A 21,750-nucleotide genomic window follows, 5' to 3' on the forward strand; every position below is an offset into this window, starting at 1 on the left:
CTTGTAAATCAGATAATACGGTTATAGCACGGTGCTTTGAATACTTACGGTGTTATAAGCCAATAACGAATGCGTTTGACATCTCGGGCTTGTTTGTGTTAGATCCATCGCAGCGGCGTCGTGGTAATTAAGTTAAAGGTTGGAGGGGCCACCAGCCCCCTCGCACCCGCCTAGAGGCCCCTGCTAGCCACTGTGTCAGCTGCGCCCATCGCTCCCCCCGTCCATTCGCCACGATGCCACAATCCTCCGGGATGTCCAACGTCCGTCTCCATCCACCAGGAGGATGTCGCCAATAACGTCCCAAACCACCGCTTGAATTCGCTCAAGCCATTTTGGGGACCACGCGCTTAACCCTTAATGCAATTTCAACCCTGATGATGGAAAGCCAAATGGAGTAATATAAGACATGGGTTATCTGGCTTCGATCTTCCACGAAGCACATGGGCAACCATTTCAACCACAGCCGCACAAACCATGGCAGATGCAGATACTTAATGACAAATGGAAAATTTAAAACTCTCCGATGTGCCACTGTGGTCAACCAGAATAGACCATGGAACATAAAATGGCTCAATGACCGATTCACAAATACGAAGGAGGCATCGTAACGGCGATGCACTCCGCTACACCTGATGCAATTATCTGTCTCAGCCACAATGTACAATTTTAGTTGTTGCTCTACAGTCTACATCAACAGCCATACGAAGAAGACTAAATAACTGTGTAATGATGTACAGTCCCTGGAGAGCCTAGTAATGTATTATACAGGGTGTTTAAAATGATGGACTCGATTTGAAATCGCTACATCTCTGCAACCACGAACCGCCCATGAATGAAACTCTTACCACTTGCAAGGGCGGGCATAGAGTTGTAAATGATTACCGCTCGATGCCTCTCCCAGCGCACAAACAGCCCATAGCCTCAGTCATTCGCGAGACGCGCTGCCTCAACGTTGGATAGGTCGCACGGGACCCCAAGACTTGGCGCTACACTCTTGGCCCCCAACATCACCACACCCTGCGACTGTTTCTTGTGGGGATACGTCAACGACCCGTGGTGTTTTTGTGCCGCCATTAGCGACTAATCTGGATGACCACAAAAACAGATTCACGGCAGCGGTGACTTCAGTGGAAAAAGACACTTTGAGAGGCGTTTGGGACGAATTCAACTATCGTCTCGATGTTGCCCATACAGCAGGTAGAGGGCACATAGAGCATTTATAAAATGGTTACTAAAACTTGATAACTCGTTAAACCGTTTGTAACTTTATGTGTAATTGTAACACGTTGCCATCGTGAAAAATACTGCTTTGAAATTGGGTCCATCTTTTTGAAAAACCCTGTATAACCTTCGAGCGACGATTAATGTCCAAGCCCACTTTTTCAGAACAAACTAAAGTGATTCACATAAAAAGAACGTCCATACACTATCATGATAAATGGAATGCCCATAAACATTAATGGAGAAGACAATGTCTATGTAATTTTATCCATCAGTCTATGAACATTATTTTATTTCTCTGCGTGTAACACTTTGCTCTACGTGTTGGTCGAACGTTTCTCCTATAGCGAGATTTAAAAATGTCTTATATATTCAAGAAAAACAAATTCGCAATCCCAAATGACGTGCCTCTGTGCCAAGACTTCGTCCCAGATCTCTCCACCTCAAGCTGGAAGAAAACATTTGACTTAAGTTACGGTGATATGCGTTTTTGAGCTATCGTGACGTCGCTGAGTTTGCATTACATGTCTGAAGCCATCTCACTCGAGTGCTGTAATGCAGTGCGCTTGACCGAAACTTGGAACTTTATATTTTCTCACTAATGATGCTGAAGTAGGGCAGCCTGAGGCCGCTACACGGGAAGGGGCCAGAGAGAAGTGCATACGGACACAATTACTGTACATGCGTTAACCAAGTTGATTGTACAAAAATAAACAGCAGCTGATAATTCTTATTCGTAAATTGTGGTTAAAGTATGTATTGACGTTGACAGTTATTTATTTAACCATGAGATCAAATAAATCCATTGAGACACTTGAAACATTCCCTCTTTTGCAAGGGCGACCTGGGTTATGTAGCCGAGCCTAGGCCTGTCTCTTTCTCTCCAGCCATCATCATAAATGAGAGTGCAGGGTCAGCTAAAACAAACACTAGAACGTGGGAACTGGTATGGTAGAAGTCCTCTGCGCTGTGTTATAGTTCCGACACGTCCTGGAAGAGTTCATAGGGTCACGAAAGGAGCAAAAGCGTGCCTGGTTCTGGTGATGACATTTAATTTTCAAAAGGTCCTCCAAGGGCGTAAATTTGTAACCAATTTGAGCACTGTAAGAATGGCCAAACACGTGATGTCAGCACTCACGCAACAAACACCGCACTGCTGCTAAATTCCCTGAAAAAACTGAACAGATTCATCGATAATACTACTGCCATAAAATATACTTAAGCGATGTTTCGGGCAATTGCCCTTCTTTACAACGCATTCAAATAAAATAAACTGCAACAACTCGTAAATCCAAAGCTCAATTATATTTATTATAACCAACATCATTAACACTCAAAATTGGTGCATCTGCACCGCCGATCACAGCTGCAATATTAATATTTTATATTCCTGTGAAATAAAATCCAAACAATAATCAAGAAAAAATCCCAATCACTGAACTTCATAAGATTGACCTGCAATTAGATATTAAATTCTGTGTCATCATCACTGTGAACTCTGCACCGTAATTTTTATTACTACAGTACTGCAGCAATTGTGCCACCATTTTGTGTCACATCAAACACTCAACCCATTCGTAAACAATACTTCCTTAAATGGAAATATATATATATAAACTATATAAGTATATGCACGTGTTGTATTGTATGGTGTGCAATCAAAGCAAGTGTCTCCTGTGAATTTGCTTTGACCACAGCATACTGTATATATAAAAAAAAACAGATAACTCGCGGATAACAAGATATATTTGCCACGAGACTTATTTTATCTGCAAAGAAAGTCACGAATAATGGCTGTCGTATTAAACACAATTCATCTCTGTGCTACAGGTGAGAGGTTGGCTTCAAAATAAGTTTGATAACTTCCACAAATTTATAGGAAGCGTTTAGTATCATAAAATATAAGTAAAGGCTGCATGGCTTCAGATAACAGAATCCCCAACACATCGCAATGGAGTTTCTGGGAATTGCTCGTGCCTTTAGCGAACAGAACTTCCAACACATTGCCACCGGGCTTCTGTCAACGTTCATAATTTCCGTGTTTTGCTGTCACAATTCTGATATTTAATGCTCAGCACACACTGGCATTCGTTCTTGTGGAGCAACCTCGTGTGCTCAACCAACAGGCACCAAAATGAATCCGAATGAAAGAGCTCTCCCAACAGTGGCTATAGTATGAGCTATACACTTACGTAAGTTATCGAGACCTTCAGAAACCGACACAAAATATACGAAACACAATTCACCTTAATGCTAGAGGTTACAGGTTGGCTTAAAAATAAAGGTCACTTGTCCAATGGAGTGGTGACATGTTCACACTGAAGCCACGAACGCTTCCTTGGAGAAGAAGCCCTGTGGCGATGTCTCGGAGGTTCTGTTAGCTGAATTTTCTTGATCTTTTGTAAAGTCCATCAATTTTTTCTTAACAATTTAAATGGTGCCTTTAACACTTGTAAGTTCTTGAAACCATCCGTGTTTACGTTCCTTATCAGGCCTGGATGCCTTGGTCGGGCATTCGGCCTCCGATTTGAAGACATTCATCGTGATATGCCATGTAGCAGGGAAGACCACGAGGAGGTGGTTATCTTCTCCCCCCTCAGCGTCTACTGCCCCTTTGGATTGGTTGAAAAAACTTTGCGATCAAGTACAAAACATTTCAAAACCGTTGCTTTTCTCTCCTGCCATACCAAAGTACAAAAAGTAGAATCTAACTGTGTTCTTCATGTTTCTCGATGTAATTTCGAAGCATGCGTGGAATTTAACTGGCACAATGTCGAAGCCCTTTGCTATGCTAAGTGCTGATAGCTTTAAACATTTCTATGAGAATGTACCTCTGGGCAAGTATGAGAAACCAGCCGAGTGTAGCGTGGGCTTATCTTAACGACCACGTTGCCCGATTAGCAACGTCAAGCTGCGGGGAACTGGAAAAATGTATCAACCAGCTTGGGTTATATAAAAAACAAATGTTTTACACAAATCCTTATTTCTCTCAGACTGTCGAAGAAATAAACATTAGGTTGTGTAAGTGCACGTTCCTGTTGGTTGTAGAACTAAAACTAAAATTTGCCATAGTGTCTGAATCTTGTTGAAACTGGGTCTTGTTGGTGCCACTCAGGGCGTGTCCCTGGAGGGTGGCGTTTCCCTCGCTTGATCTTTGTGTGCTCGAGTGGCCGGGTCCATTAACTCTTTCACTTATTGGCAGCCAGTGGAGGAAGTTCACCAAACACTGTATTCAATGATCCGTGTTCCCGCTTCCGAATGGGGAACCAAAGTACCTAGGAGCCAAGTGGCTTAGGGTTTAACTTGACTTTCACGAGTCAAGAAACTGCCAACAAGCATTTTAGCAAAGGCCTGAAAAGGCGTGTTACTCTGTAGTATCCTGGAACCATCGGAGTCCTGCTAGGCAGGCCAATTTTATCTGTGTTAGCCTCGTGTAAAGAGTTGAGACTGAAGCAGGACTGTGGATGGTTGAAGAGCGTCGTCTGCCTGGTCCACAACATGATATTGGGATATTTATAAGAGCAGCTGTGATTGGCAGGTAAGCTATGCGTACTTGATGGTTTTATAGTTGATTTATATTTTAGTAAATATATCATATATATTGTAAAACATACATATACTATATAACTGAAGTTATCTGTTCGAAAATGTAATATTAATTATTTTCCTCAGTATATTCAAAACATATTTGTAAATACCGTGTATGTAATATATTGTTTGTGACATTTGAAATAAACTGTATATGGACGCGATAATGGGATTCCGCCATGCTACAATGGTCAGCCCACTGGACTTGCAGTGCGGCCGCTGAAACAACGGACACATCGAATCCCCCTGCTGCTGTTCACCCAGTGGCGAGATATTGACTCGCTCACCTGGCATGCAGGAGGTTGGGAGTTTGATCCCGACCCTGACGTCTGTATATTTGGAGTTTACAAGTCTCTCTTCTCGTGGTCGTGTATATTTTTATCCGGGTCCTCCGGTTTTCCCCTTCACAGTTAGAATCAGCGTGCGTTTATAGTATTTGGTTGATATAAATATCCACGTGATAAGCCACTTCGTTGAGCTATCATTTGTGGCCAGGTCGCTTCTGAAAAAGAGCTATATAGCTCAGTGGGCCTTACCTGGTAAAATAAAAAAAATAGTTTAAGAGTAACAATAAACGGGCACACCAGAGTAAATTGGTAGATCTCATCTTTTGTGTGGTGGGATAAAGTGTGTGTACTCCCACCCCTTCCAAGACATCTGGCTAGTGTGTAAAAGTAGACCGAATACCCTCCAAGGGGGCTCTCTTATACTGCCTCGAGTGGAGGCTTTTCTCCCCGCAGTAGCGTAAACAAGTAATGACAGGGCTGCATCGGTATATTTTTACCCATTATATTTTGACAGAATGGGCTGCAGTCAAAGTGCAGAGGTAGAGGACTACTCTGCCTCCGATGTGAACAAGTATGTGGTAAGTTTACATTGAGTCGAAATTTTGGGTACTGCTGTGTTCAGGACATTGAGCAATAAACAAGGGGGCATTCACTGTGATGTACTGTCATCCTAAAATCTAAGACTTTATGAAAGCAGAATTGAAAAAACCCTGAGTTTCAATATTTCATGACAATTAGGTTTTTAATGGAATGTGAATTATCCTAATATTTCCTGTTTTAAAATGTTGTTATGTTTTTATTCACTTAGCATACCAACATCCTTCATTAGATGTGAATCAATCTCATCTTTCTCTGAAAGCCAATGATAGCTGTGCTCTTGATATTGTAATGATTAAAGAAAGACAAAACAAATTTTTATCGACACTTACAAGCAAAGTTTGCATGGGGGAGTTTTGAAATATTCAGGAAAGCTCTAATTTAGCAGTGCTGTTGAGGACAAAGATCGTGGACCCAAATATCTGCGGGGTTATCCAAGGTGGCGAGATGTTAACTATTTCCCCTGTTATACAGGAGGTCGTAGGTTTGATCCCGACCTGACACTTGCATATTTGGAGTTTGTGTGTCTCTCTCCCCGTGATCGCGTGAATTTTTCTTCGGGTTCTCCGATTTTTCCCTCCACATTTAGAAACATGAGTTCAAAATATTTGGCTGCTTTACATTTCCGCATAATAAGCCACTTCGTTGGGCCTTACCTGGTATAAAATATAGCATAGTTTCATTTGAACCCACTTATCCTTGAAAAAAAATCGTGGAAATCATGAATAATAGGAGTCTTTCCAGACACTCTTATAGATAATAATAGTCACGTAATATTGTCATGAATAAGAGGAGTTACCCTGTATTCAACACGAGTTTGTAATTATGAAATTATTTTTATTTCCCATTTCTATGGCATCCTCTACATTGTGTTTTTAAGGACATGCACTTGCAGAGGCTGTCCTCAGCTCTCCAGCAACAGAACAGCACTGCGGAGGCCAAACCAGTCGGTAAAGACATTTTCATTTTACCATACGTTCCAGGTTAAAGTTGTATCAACATCTATAACGTCTTCTTAATGTCCATGCACTCGGGCGTACTGTTCAAATTAACACTATCGTCAAAAACAATATTTTTCACGCGAATGTGTACTGGCTCAAGGTCCTCCCTTCCTTGAGGTTTCAGAAAACAGACCCCAACAATAACAACGACAATAATGGTGCTTTAATATGGAAAATTAAGCAATGTTTCAGTATGATGTAAAGTTTTGATATCCAGTCAAGAGCTTTGGGAAATGCCGAGTGAATTTCAGAGATGTTTCTGAGACATCGGTACAGTCGACAGTTGCTGACTAAATGTTCCAGTTGTAATAATTGTCAATTTCATGTTGGCCACATGTTTCATTATGTCAACTCTGTGCTTAAAAAAAACACAGGTTGGAAGGCTCGGGGTTTCCCAATAGATTTCATTTACATTGTACTCTATGAGACGAGATCGTAAAACGATAACTTAAATCGTCGATTTCCATGGCGAATACAATGGTAAAATATGTTTAAACTGTATTTTTCTACGTAAAACAAAGCAACGTGTGACCAAAATCAGTATCTAATCGCCATTGCAAATCTATCCCATAAATCTGTATCAGATCCGAACAGGTGGACAACCTTTCCTCTTGTTACGTGTAATAGTTTTTTTCGATTGATAACAAGTAATTATATAAATATGTAAAAAAAAACACATTAGAGCGTAGCTTTAATTTTGTAATTTCCATGAGTTTAAATACTTTGCCGCTCTAATTCCAGTGTTTACAACATTCAATGCACTTTCACTTTTTGGAAGCCCCCCCTGCATTGTAATTTACCAATAGTAGTGTGGACCAATCAGTGTGGACCAATCAGTTTCAAAGATAATGCATTTATTATCAGAGTATTTTTTTGTTTACATTCTCACCACAAGTATTGCGGTTAATGCAGACATGATTCCTTGTAAAAGGTTTCAGTTTGGTGTTTTAACATCTTAACACCTGTTTTGTTGCCAGGAAAAAAGGGGAAAACCTATTCTCAGTAGTAGTGTTGTTAACATTGCTACCAGATGTAAAATGTCCCTTTTCTCGTTGTGTTCAAGCAGTAGAAGCTCAAGCATGGCCATAGCTGGCTGTAGCCATATAAAGTCCTATAAAGTGCTTTGCAGTCCTGCACGGTGCTGTGGCTCACAGTGAGAAGTGTTGCCAGTTAAACTCTTGAAGGGGTGATCGACTCCGTCCTTCATCCCTTCTGGGTACATACAATGAAGTACTGTACCACAATGTGGACAGTCAGCCGTTGTGGTCCACTGAATAACATCACCCCCCTTGTCAAATACAATGTGGAATTTCCACCATTATCTCATGACTGTAGACAGGAAATGAGCACGACCCCATAATTATCTTAGAATAATTAATCCTCGCGCGCTGGTGCCTGCAATTGTTTGGGGGAAACATTGTGAGCATCTTAACCGTATGCAGTACGTCATCGGTAGGGCATCAGTGGAGTTGTGATTCTATGCCCATAAATTGAGTCTTGTGCTCCTCATCTAACTCAAAAACCTTGATTATGAATAATATTGGTCGTGAAAACCTACGTGTTCAACTCCTTTGCTCCTGACCTAAGCATACTGCTCTAACCATCCTCTCGTATTCAGATGTGGATGGTCTGCTGGTGGTGGCCTTGTACGACTACGACCCAATCCATGCTGATGATCTGTGCTTCAGGAGGGGTGACCAATTGGTCATCGTTGAAGAGTAAGTTTCTTTGTATCTCATGAAGATGGTTCGGGTTTAGACAAACCAAACACGTAAATCTGTGTTTTTGTGAATAAATGTCTTACAAGGATACGATAATTATTAAAGTCTTCATGGTTTTCCGTGGTCAAAATTAACCACGTGAGAGATACAGTATTGCTTCAGAGACTGACTCTGTTGAATCGAGTGGTGGCGCAGTGGTTAGTGCACTGTGCCAGCTTAAACTTAGAAAACTAATCCCGAATCTCAGCCACAGCTGACATCAGTCATGAGTGATACCTGAACTGGCTCTGGGTTCTCCCTTCACCGACCCACACAGACCATAGTGGTGAAGTATAGTCAAACAACCATCATGACAAAGGATTGAATGTTCGTATTAATCTATCCACAGCCAATATATACAAAGTAATAGAAATCAAACATTGAGTAACTAATTTTGCATATGTATATTCCCCCCCCCCCCCTTCGTTGCATGTGTAACAGAGGCAATGACTGGTGGAAAGCCAGGTCAGTGGCGACAAAGAGCGAGGGATACATCCCCAGCAATTTTGTGGCGAAAGTGAACTCCATAGAAAAGGAAGAGTATGTAACGTATCATTGTATGTTCTGTAAGCACGTGATGAACAATTGCTCACGTTACCTCTTGTAAGTGGCTGCTTTATGTTGACCGAGCTATCTTCAAGAGTGGTAAATATTTTTGACACATGTGTGTTATTCTTTGGGCGTGTGTTTAATTCACATGTCACTTAAGTGTTCCCGTGAAAGTCTCTTTATGATTCCTTCACCTATGATGAGGAATTGGTGTACCAGACTTGAATATTTCATCTCACGCACACTGTATTCAATCACCACACTGTGAGTCAAAACTCACTTCCCTTACTGCTACCTCTTTCGCACTGCTCGGCTTGGGAATTCTATTCCATAGCCTCCTTTCCCAAGCCCTTCTCACCTCGCTCAATTCAAGAAACATCGCACCTCGGATTAGCACGGTTGGCTATGTACGGTGCCAAAGAAGGCTATGTGCACTTTAAGGCCACGTGAAGTGTCGAACGCCCGCTTGCAGGAGGTCACGGGGCAGACCCAGGTGCCATGTGTTGGCTGACTGAAATATCTGGCCGATGCACCACCTGTGCACCCTACTGCACCAACAAACAACGTAGATACATACAAACATGTTCGTTGATATCTATTTCAACTTTGATAGTGCTGTTTGTTGCTGATCGCTTTATGTTTTGGGCCTCGTAGGCCCGTGCTCAGCAAGTGTGCTTGAAAATAATGATGACGACTGCATTATTTGTGCTTTTTTGTGAAGGTGGTTTTTTAAAGGATTAAGTCGGAAGGATGCAGAGCGGCAGCTGCTGCTTTGTGGAAACAAGATTGGTTCTTATTTAATTCGGGACAGCGAGACCAACAAGGGTGGGTCACTGCAATTTAAGTACCGGAGAAGGTCATCACACACCCCACTCACTGGGGACTGAGATACCGGGAGATATGTAAAAAAAAGTCCGATACGTGAACACATATATACAACGTCAGTTATACCATCGTGCACAAATAGGTCACCGGATTCAAATGAATCTTTAAACTTGAGAAGTGTTTGACTGTGCTTTAGAAGTGAATGCATGCAAGATTAAGAATACGTAACTGTGTGTGAAATGGTCAGATTTGTGAACATCTATAGAAAATTACATTTACACCACGTGTATATGCTGTACTGCACTGGGTGTGGGTGGTTCATTGATAAGGATGGATGTGTGATAGTCGGATATGCGATGTACTGTCTTCACCCAGAATGGTGTTAAATCACACAAGCTCGTAAATTTACAAACATAACCTATGCGTTTCGATACACCTTCCTTGCAGGTTCCTATTCCCTGTCCGTGCGAGACCACATCGTGGAAGTGGGTGACACTGTCAAGCATTACAAGATCCGGACACTCGACAAAGGAGGCTACTTTATTACATCTCGCATCACCTTCAACAGTCTCCAAGATCTGGTGGTCTACTACCATCGTAAGCCCTTTGCCTTCAGTCTTTGAGAGTCATTGCCAGTCGTCGACGGTAGATGGACAAAATGTAGCGACAGTTTTGACTCTGAGAGAATGCAAATAAGCGGAGCAAGATATAGCAGATGTCGAGATTAATCGTAGGGGTTTAGAGGCCACCACCGATCAAGAACTAAGAAAAGGAAAATTTCGTGACTGCAGGAATCCATACTCTTTGGTTCTTTCAGTGACTTTACCGAAAGAACCAAAGAGTAAGAAAAGGAAGGAGTGGAAGAAAATAAGGGAGTTCTTTGCCGAGTAGAAGGAAGTTACAGGCTAACAATAACAACATCGGCCATAAAATATGCCAATATTTAATAATAGGGGTTTTTCCCCTTTTTTCTGGCAACAAAACTGAAACCTTTTTACAAGGATTCATGTCTGCATTAACCACAATACTTGCAGTCAAATGCAAACAAAAACACACTATGATAATATATTAATTGCCCTTGAAACGAATTGGTCCACACCAAGGGACGGCTTTCTTTTGAGCCTCGACCCAATTGGCGCCTTTTGGCGTCCTCTGGTCGAGCACCAATTGGGTTTCAGTTTTGTTGCCAGAAAAAAGGAAAAAAACCCTATTATTATATTTTGGTACTGGCAAAGGAGGTCTAATGATGATGATGCCTATTTTTCTTAATTTTGTGGACAAATGAAAAATGTCTCAAACAGAAAAATAAACATCGAGTAAAAAAACATACACAGTTCCTTGGGGAATTGAGCAGTTAAGTAAGCTGATGTGTACGGTGTATTCATATTATATGGCATTCTTTATTGTCAACGTGTGCTGTTTGACAACGCTAGTTGTGGAAGGCAGCAAGTTGAATAATAATGTACAATTACGTGTGTGCGTGTGTGCGTGTGTGCTCGCAAACAGCACTTGCCCCTACAGTATGTTAAGTCTATACGGGGGATCTTTGTCTTTTGTAGAGCAATCTGACGGGCTGTGCCAGAAACTCGGCAAGCCCTGCATCATGATACAGCCACAAAAGCCGTGGGAGAAGGACGCATGGGAAATTCCACGGGAATCGATCAAGCTGGAGAAGAAGCTGGGAGCTGGCCAGTTTGGGGACGTGTGGATGGGTGAGTACACACACAAACACACCTGACAATGCCCAGTTTGTAAGCAGACATTAAACATGTGTGTTCTACTGAAAAATAAGTCCCATATGTTCACCAACCGATAGCCCTGTCAGTACATATTGTGGACACTGTTGCTATGCAGAAATGCAACACTTCTGCAATACAACGTAGTGAAACACAGCTGACCAATAACCGCGTCGACTGTGAACAATACAAAACGTCGCGTGCCATTCAGCTCGATTCTATCACGGGAAGGCAACATCAGTCATAATCGGTTAAAAAGCACCCGTACACTACTTGGAGCTGTGAATTAGCTGCTGCGAGGGATTGGGACCCCCGGTTTCAAACAGGAAACTCGGCTCAGTGTTTCCATGGAGACGTTACATTGCGGCATTTTTTTTTAAATCAATCTGATAACTTGTTCTGGGAAACACGCAGAGATGCAAAAACCACGTTGAGAAATAGTTCACATTTCGCCCCCACAAAACATTCACGAATGCATCTCGCACGCAGATGATGCATTGTATGAAGTCAATCACACTGCCTTAAAGGGAAATAAATTATACATCATACGTAAATCATGCGCTATGGAGAAGGCCATTGTCCAAAACCTCGCCAATTCTAAATGTTTCCTATCAAGACCACTTTGTTACTCACTAACGGTTGACTGTTTTTCCCCCCCTCTGCACCACTGCCAGCACAGAATCACCAAATAACCAGCTGTCTTCAGTGGCGATATGTGCCATGTCCTTATCCACTCACAAGACACGTGTCACGTGGACTTATATAGAAGAAGAGTCTCGCCTGGCCCGGTCCAATTTAGCTCATAGAATAATGGAGATCTAAATGTAGGGCACATTTTATAACAGTGGCATATCTACAATTGGCCTGCGCTAACTCAGATGGTCTGTGCCCAAATGGGTGGCGTTATCAGCTCCAGTGCACGTTGGGCAGCGCAGTGGTGAAGGAATGGCAGGCACAGTCAGCGGACATTTGTTACCTCTGTGCTTATGACCATTCAATCTATTTGCCTTCACTATGAGACTCCGCGTTTAGTCAAACCGATAACAGATTTCCTGGCAGTGGACGTGCCTCTAAATAACGACTTGTCTGCATGCACTTAGCTTATTCCTTTGCCAATTTTAATTAGGATAACTATTGATTCTGAGTGTTAGTGGGCATAATGTATAATAACCCCATGTGTAGCCATGCGTAGCAGTGTTGTTTATTGGTGAGAACAATGCATGGCGGTCCAATGTGCAGGCGTATACACCATGATGCTTTAGAAGCCGATGCACTGTACAGGTGCATACAATGTCATTGTAAATATGTACAGTTTAATAGGCACAATAATGGTTTACCCTACCTTACATTCATTGAATTGCCATGATTTGGTATCATGATTCAATTACATAATCTGTTCATTGTGTCTCTTATGTGCTGACCCATTTATAGTGTCACTCATTCCTAAGTGTTGTCTCTTTTGCTGCATTACTCAAAAGGGAACAATTGAATAGAGTTTGCATGAATTGTAAACAATTTCTTACACAAACGCATTGTAGAATGCACAGATCTCACACGCAACTGATTCATGGTTACAGGACTACAGCATAATATACTTTGTGTGCATCAGACGCGTGTGTCATGTACAGCAGCTCATACGTCGTGAGCGCAGAGCAACAACGGCCACTCGTTGACACGTGCGTAACATAAACTAACCCCCACGTCCAGGGGTGTACAACAAGAAGACCAAGGTGGCAGTGAAGATGATGAAGCCAGGCAGCATGGCCCCACAGGCCTTCTTGGAGGAGGCCAACCTCATGAAGACCCTGCAGCATGACAAGCTGGTGCGGCTGCACGCCGTGGTGACGGACGAGCCCATCTTCATTGTCACCGAGTACATGGAGAAGGGTACGTGTCGCCCTGCATGTCGCCCTTCCCCCGGCACCTCCGATTAGCACGGTTGGCTACGTACGGTGCGAAAGAAGTTGAACATGCACACGCACGTACGGCACGCGACCATTTGCGTGTAAAAAATAAATAAAGGCCAAAGGTGCAGCTCTGAAGATTACTTGCTCACAAAACCGCTGGCGGGAGGGGCCTCCACAAAAAGGCGCTCCTGTGGAGGCATATTTTGGCCTACTCTTCCATATCCGTCCAGACGCCATAGAAGGTAGAGGAGCACCCACACTTCACCCCACCGCATGTGACCTGCCGCTCGTCGACTCACTGCGATGCACCCAATGGGACTGCTGGGCAAACAGAGGCGGTGGGGGAGATGTGAAACTTGCAACGCTGTTTCAGCTGCTCCGGTACGCTGCTAATCGTTGCAACCACGGCAGCTTCCACACTGGAGTGAGTGCAGTGATGTAGCATTTGCAAGTGCCTTTTGAATACGATTTTATTCTTCACGACCAGCTAAGTATATGATGGCTAAATACTGAAAGTGCTCATTCTCTGTCATGCTGATTTAGTGCCCATTGCTTTCCACCATCGCCTATGACATTGTTTTAAAGTGATTTGCCCACTGGATTAGAGTGTGAGTAGGCACACATAGGAGCTGAGCTTGAAGTGAAACACTGGAATGTAAACCCTACACTGGAGCACGTGCTGATTTTGTGTCGTGGTCAGAGACACAAGATGTACTTTGGTAAAAATGCAACAATAACGTGACGCTAAAAATGCTGAATTGATGTTATGCATTCAAAATGTATTGCGTAAGCTTGCGTAATTAAGGTTGGGCTTCATACGGATCCTGTATTTGTTTTGTGAAGTTCCCATTACAAGGCAACGCGCTTGTATCACGAGGCCACTTTTTGACAGTGCGTTTTGGAGAAATGGAAATATGCTATCAAGCAGATTATCAATTATCTCCACAAAGAAGCTATTATGTCTTATGATTGCGATCCCACACTTCGTGAACCAATTGATTTCATGATGCCCAAATGTTGAAAGGTGGTCATTATTTATCATCCAAATTGAGTCCCATTGATTTCTACCATAACCCATGACATTCAACTTTGCAGTGTTCATAATACGTGTGTTATTTAACACTGCCTGGTGTAGCTATGAAGTAGAACCTTTGGTGGATTTGCTACAAATGCAGTTTTCACTTTTTCGGAAGGTATTCATTATCATTGCAATGATGAATTGTATCTTGAGAGCCTTCACTGAAATGATCAAAGTGCCTTCCATCCCTTTCTAGTGGGCCTGTTCAGTTCTCCTCGGAGCTCTAATTTAAACATGTGGCAAACGCGAACATCCAAATGCCTTTTTCCAACGTGAAACCAGCTTCAAAGTGTCATTTAGTTATTCATATTTTCCTGTTTACATCTGCTTAAAATAACACACACACATTGTCCCAGTTCTTTGATGCGTGCTTATTAATACCTCTTGCTCACCCGGCTTCTGTCACATTTGCGGAACCCAGGAAGCCTGCTGGACTTTTTGAAAACTTCAGAAGGAAGCCGTCTAAAGCAACCAAAGATGATTGATATGTGTGCGCAGGTAATGCTCCCTCTCACTGCACAACAAGGTGTAGCTTGCACTCGTCGGGGTATATTACTGCAGTAACATTTCACAGGCTTTAATGGTTGTGCCGTATGGTTCTCTGGCCGTGCCGCGTGATGTTCGGCACGATGTCCGACGTTTCGCTCCATGTGCTTGGAGCTTCCATTCCTGAACAATATACATATACTATAGGTGGTTAAGCGATGTGTTGCATAAGGTCAGAAAGTCTTTATTTAAAACCTTGGTGATTAAGACATTAATCTTAGTGGCATGCTGCGTCACGTCTCCCATGCAGGTAGCAGAAGGAATGGCTTTCATCGAAGATAAAAACTACATCCATCGAGATTTGCGAGCTGCCAACATTCTTGTCAACGTGAACTTGGTTTGCAAGATCGCAGATTTTGGATTGGCCAGGATCATAGAGGACAATGAATACACCGCACGGGAAGGTATGGCACATTTGTACATGTGCCTTCTTGCAGAACACACGGCAATCAACAATAACTACCACATTTATTTATTTTTCATGCAAATTATAGGCACTTCGTAATAATAAAGATGCGTGCTGATAATGGACGGTCGATGCAGGGGTCTTCTTCAACAGCAACACATAATAGGAATCGCAGCATGGTCTGCACTTGAAAGATGCCATCAACGTGATTGCACACACGTGCACCCAGCCTAGCGACCGGCACCATCTCAAAAGAGCTGATGCTGGTTTTTTTTCATTTAGGCGACACAAATGTATATACTCTTTCATTCTTATTGAGACACATCAGTACAATGTGGTCGTCATTGCCTAATGCTGCGATCTATTCTTGGGGGTTTATGTTGAGTAGCTTTCTCCATACATTGGGGACAAATTTGGCACAGCCTAAGGGCGCCAATAAAATCATATTCCAGTGCTCCTCTATGCAGCTGCGGAGGCGATTCAGCAGCCAGGAACTGCTGCCTGCTGTGTAAGGAATCGTAAGTACAATAAAAACAAAATTATCAATAATATAAATTAAGTAATAAAAATACGTAATTTAACACACGCAAATGGTATAATGAATACAATTCTTATAATTTTACATTTCTAATTATACTTCTCATCTCTTATATTGCTCGTTGCGAGCGGACCATTAATCGGTGGTCGTTGTCGTAAAGCCGCCCCCTCCACTCCTCCACCCCTCCACCCCTCCACCCCCTCCACCCCTCCACCCCTCCACCCCTCCACCCCTCCACTCCTCCACCCCTCCACTCCTCCACCCCCTCCACTCCTCCACCACCTCCACCCCCTCCACCCCTCCACCCCCTCCACCCCCTCCACCCCCTCCACCCCCTCCACCCCTCCACTCCTCCACCCCCTCCACCCCTCCACTCCTCCACCACCTCCACCCCCTCCACCCCCTCCACCCCTCCACTCCTCCACCCCCTCCACCCCTCCACTCCTCCACCACCTCCACCCCCTCCACCCCCTCCACTCCTCCACCCCTCCACCCCCTCCACCCCCTCCACTCCTCCACCCCCTCCACTCCTCCACCCCCCCTCTCCTCCACCCCCTCCACTCCTCCACCCCCTCCACCCCCTCCACCCCTCCACCCCCTCCACCCCTCCACCCCCTCCACCCCCTCCACCCCTCCACTCCTCCACCCCCTCCACCCCTCCACTCCTCCACCACCTCCACCCCCTCCACCCCTCCACTCCTCCACCCCTCCACTCCTCCACCCCCTCCACTCCTCCACCACCTCCACCCCCTCCACCCCTCCACCCCCTCCACCCCCTCCACCCCCTCCACCCCTCCACTCCTCCACCCCCTCCACCCCTCCACTCCTCCACCACCTCCACCCCCTCCACCCCCTCCACTCCTCCACCACCTCCACCCCCTCCACCCCTCCACCCCCTCCACCCCTCCACCCCCTCCACCCCTCCACTCCTCCACCACCTCCACCCCCTCCACCCCTCCACCCCCTCCACTCCTCCACCACCTCCACCCCCTCCACCCCTCCACTCCTCCACCACCTCCACCCCCTCCACTCCTCCACCACCTCCACCCCCTCCACCCCTCCACTCCTCCACCACCTCCACCCCCTCCACCCCTCCACCCCCTCCACCCCTCCACTCCTCCACCACCTCCACCCCCTCCACCCCTCCACCCCCTCCACCCCCTCCACTCCTCCACCACCTCCACCCCCTCCACCCCTCCACTCCTCCACCCCCTCCACCCCTCCACCCCCTCCACTCCTCCACCACCTCCACCCCCTCCACCCCTCCACCCCCTCCACCCCTCCACCCCCTCCACCCCCTCCACCCCTCCACTCCTCCACCACCTCCACCCCCTCCACCCCTCCACTCCTCCACCCCCTCCACCCCTCCACTCCTCCACCACCTCCACCCCCTCCACCCCTCCACCCCCTCCACCCCTCCACCCCCTCCACCCCTCCACTCCTCCACCACCTCCACCCCTCCACCCCCTCCACTCCTCCACCACCTCCACCCCCTCCACCCCTCCACCCCCTCCACCCCTCCACCCCCTCCACCCCCTCCACCCCTCCACCCCTCCACCCCCTCCACCCCTCCACCCCCCTCCACCCCCTCCACTCCTCCACTCCTCCACCCCCTCCACCCCTCCACTCCTCCACCACCTCCACCCCCTCCACCCCTCCACCCCCTCCACCCCTCCACCCCCTCCACCCCTCCACTCCTCCACCACCTCCACCCCTCCACCCCCTCCACTCCTCCACCACCTCCACCCCCTCCACCCCTCCACCCCCTCCACCCCTCCACCCCCCTCCACCCCCTCCACCCCTCCACCCCTCCACCCCCTCCACCCCTCCACCCCCTCCACCCCCTCCACTCCTCCACTCCTCCACCCCCTCCACCCCTCCACTCCTCCACCACCTCCACCCCCTCCACCCCTCCACCCCCTCCACCCCTCCACCCCCTCCACCCCTCCACTCCTCCACCACCTCCACCCCCTCCACTCCTCCACCACCTCCACCCCCTCCACTCCTCCACCCCTCCACTCCTCCACCCCCTCCACCCCTCCACCACCTCCACCCCCTCCACCCCCTCCACTCCTCCACCACCTCCACCCCCTCCACTCCTCCACCCCTCCACTCCTCCACCCCCTCCACCCCTCCACCACCTCCACCCCCTCCACCCCTCCACCCCCTCCACCCCCTCCACCCCCTCCACCCCTCCACTCCTCCACCCCCTCCACCCCTCCACTCCTCCACCACCTCCACCCCCTCCACCCCCTCCACTTCTCCACCCCTCCACTCCTCCACCCCCCCCTCTCCTCCACCCCCTCCACTCCTCCACCCCCTCCACCCCCTCCACCCCCCTCCACCCCTCCACTCCTCCACCCCCTCCACCCCTCCACTCCTCCACCACCTCCACCCCCTCCACCCCTCCACTCCTCCACCCCTCCACTCCTCCACCCCCTCCACTCCTCCACCCCTCCACTCCTCCACCACCTCCACCCCCTCCACCCCCTCCACCCCCTCCACTCCTCCACCCCTCCATCCTCCCACTCATCCACCTCCGCCATCCCCCCTCCACCCCCTCCCCCCTCCACCCCCTCCACTCCTCCACCCCCCTCCCCCCCCTCCCACACCCTCCCACCCGCTCCACCCCCGCCAGCCCTCCACCCTCCCTCCTCCCCTCCACCCCTCCCACCCCTCCACCCCTCCACCCCCTCCTCCCCTCCCCACCCTCCACCCCTCCACCCCTCCACTCCTCACCCTCCACCCCCCCCCCCTCCCACCCCCTCCCACCCCTCCACTCCTCCACCCCTCCACCCCTCCCACCCCTCCACCCCCCTCCCCTCCTCCCCCCACCTCCACCCCCTCCACCCTCCACCCCTCCACCCCCTCCACCCCTCCACTCCTCCACCCCCTCCACTCCTCCACCCCTCCACCCCCCTCCACCCCTCCACCCCCTCCACCCCCTCCACCCCTCCACTCCTCCACCCCCTCCACCCCTCCACTCCTCCACCCCTCCACCCCCTCCACCCCTCCACTCCTCCACCCCTCCACCCCCTCCACCCCTCCACCCCCTCCACCCCCTCCACCCCTCCACTCCTCCACCCCCTCCACCCCTCCACCCCCTCCACCCCCTCCACCCCTCCACTCCTCCATCCCCTCCACTCCTCCACCCCCTCCACTCCTCCACCCTCTCCACCCCTCCACCCCCTCCACCCCCTCCACCCCTCCACTCCTCCACCCCCTCCACCCCTCCACCCCCTCCACCCCCTCCACCCCTCCACTCCTCCATCCCCTCCACTCCTCCACCCCCTCCACTCCTCCACCCTCTCCACACCTCCACCCCACTCCTCCACCCCCGCCACAGAGGTGGGGCCTAAAGTGAAATCTCAAATTAGAGACCTCCAGTAAAAACAGGCCCCCCAAAAAAACAACCCACCTTAAATCCACGATTGTTAAAACATTACAGATTTATAATAAAAGAAAACCTCAATTCTGCATATAGAGGAGTGCTTCGACCATGAACTTCCCTGTTAAATTAAGGAAATTAAACATAACATCAAATATGTGCAGCAGGCAGCAAAATATTACGTTGCAGACGCAGCCACAAGCCAACTAATGAAGTTGCATTTGAAATGCTATTGTAGTTTAACTAAAAAAATAGTCGGCTCATGCTGCGTAGACAATAATAATGTTAAAGCAACGTGAGTGCATTTTTAATGAAAGTTCGCATAAAATTCCCGTCATCTCAGCAGCTCAGTATCCTAAGTTGTACATGGCCAGTGTGCAGTCGTGCGGTAAGATAAGGCACACACAGCGCTGCACGCGAGCCGCTTGCCTGTACTATGGCCTCAAATAGAGGGCCTAAGAGTTGTACACGTGAGAGAATGGCGTTATTTAGCACCAAACTGTGGTCATCACACAGGAGCCAAGTTTCCCATCAAGTGGACAGCACCTGAGGCTATAAACTACGGTTCCTTTTCCATCAAGTCCGATGTCTGGTCCTTCGGAATCTTGCTTACGGAAATGGTCACCTTTGGACGGATCCCCTACCCAGGTAATACCGAAGGCCTGGATTTCAGTTTCTGACTGAATATTATTTTCAAAGTAAAAAGTATACTGGATGTGGTGTGCCATGTGCGGAAATATCTACTGGGTCGCTGACCCAGGCAAAACCCATCTACAATTAAGCCCTCCAGAAGCCTGTTATTTCTCAAATGTATGAATATGTATGGTATGTTGCGCACAGCGCAAATAGCTTTTTAAACCCGTAATAAACACCCCTGAAAGAGATCGATTCACAATGTTCAATCTTAGTTTGTAGTTTTTTCAACATTATGCTAGCATTTTTAAGTTTACCAATCTCATTTAAATGTAAGGCATTACACATTGCTGGTGACTGGCTAAAGTGGAAACCTGCACCAGATTTATAGACTTGGCACTATGGTAACATCCCATTTTAAAAACTTTCCGACTAACCTTACAAGCGTTCCTACATTAGATATGTTTCCATCAGTCTAACAGGAGCACAGGGGCACATGGTCTGGGAGAGGAGGCATAGTAACTCCTGTGTAGTTGATCCGAAATTAATAAAATTGAATTGTAAAGTTGTGTTGCTATGAAGGACTTACCATACAAGAAGCCAGTGAAATTGTTAAAGGGTTACCCGCATCCTCACCCGGCAGAGATGCTACGTCATCTCATCGCATCCGGCAGATATACCTGGCATCAGCGCGACCATTATTATCGTGAAACAAACACGATCATTTATGCGTTATGTAGAATTTTTCTTATTTTTAAAATATTTCTATTGTTCTCTCCTCGGAAGGCATGACGAACCCGGAGGTGATCCGCAGCCTGGAGCGAGGCTACCGCATGCCCAAACCGGACAAGTGCCCGTGCGAGCTCTACAGCATCATGCAGGAGTGCTGGCGTCAGAAGCCAGAGGAGCGACCCACCTTCGAATACCTTCAAAGCCTCCTGGAGGATTTCTACACGGCCACTGAGCTGCAGTACCAGCCACAACTCTGACCGACGGGATCATTGTACACGAGAGACTGTGGCCAGTAGCAAAAAAAAAACCAGGCGTCAAAATCCTCGTTATATTCAAACTGGTTTCAATAGAGCTTCGGGGATTTTGTAGTTAAGTTGGTTGGTACCCCTGACCCATGATGTGTATGTTTAATTATTCTGTGTCTTTTTTTTCTGTCGTGCCAGGTAATGTTTGCGTGGGGAAAAGTCCTGATGCTAAAGTCGCATGGTGCCCGTCTAAGACCGGTTTCATGTTTTATGACTGTATGGTTTCCGTGAACAAAAGAAGCTTAAAGTTTTTTTTAATGAACATTTGTAATTTATATTTTTCAAAGTTATATGTCTCCTTGCTTGCATGACCAGAGATTAGATGACAAGCTTCGTGCAGTGTTTTTAAAATAACTTTCCAGCATTTTTAGATAATGAAATGTATATTTCATAGATTCTTCACAAAACAGTTGTTTTGATCTATAATATTAACTTGCTACGAAGTAAAATTGGGAATCGAGTCAAAACTTTTTTACTTTACTGTTGTGTAATACAGTAGTACTGTTCATTTGTTTTGCAAAGTATTGAGACCCATCTTGATTGAGTGTGAATTTATCCTAGGAGATTTGTTTTGTACATATTGGCAAGGGTCCTGTGTTGTTGTGTGCCTTCATTTTATGATCTGTACATAAAGCAATTTCAAAGATTCTCAC

At 46.8% G+C, this 21,750-nt stretch overlaps 1 protein-coding gene across 1 annotated transcript; it reads left to right on the plus strand.

The window, feature by feature from the left end:
* The first annotated feature begins 4,197 nt into the window (after positions 1 to 4,197).
* LOC144732860 (tyrosine-protein kinase HCK-like) lies at positions 4,198 to 21,749 on the plus strand. Its single transcript, XM_078614501.1, has 13 exons — positions 4,198 to 4,759; positions 5,611 to 5,674; positions 6,574 to 6,643; positions 8,313 to 8,412; positions 8,896 to 8,994; positions 9,725 to 9,828; positions 10,276 to 10,425; positions 11,388 to 11,540; positions 13,272 to 13,451; positions 14,971 to 15,047; positions 15,346 to 15,499; positions 19,944 to 20,075; positions 20,847 to 21,749. Exons 1-13 carry the CDS (start codon positions 4,686 to 4,688, stop codon positions 21,047 to 21,049), a joined length of 1,560 nt encoding a protein of 519 aa, XP_078470627.1. The 5' UTR covers positions 4,198 to 4,685; the 3' UTR covers positions 21,050 to 21,749.
* The last annotated feature ends 1 nt before the right edge of the window (position 21,750 follows it).

Source organism: Lampetra planeri, chromosome 2, assembly GCF_965212315.1.
Source record: "Lampetra planeri chromosome 2, kcLamPlan1.2.h2, whole genome shotgun sequence".
NCBI lineage: Eukaryota > Metazoa > Chordata > Hyperoartia > Petromyzontiformes > Petromyzontidae > Lampetra > Lampetra planeri.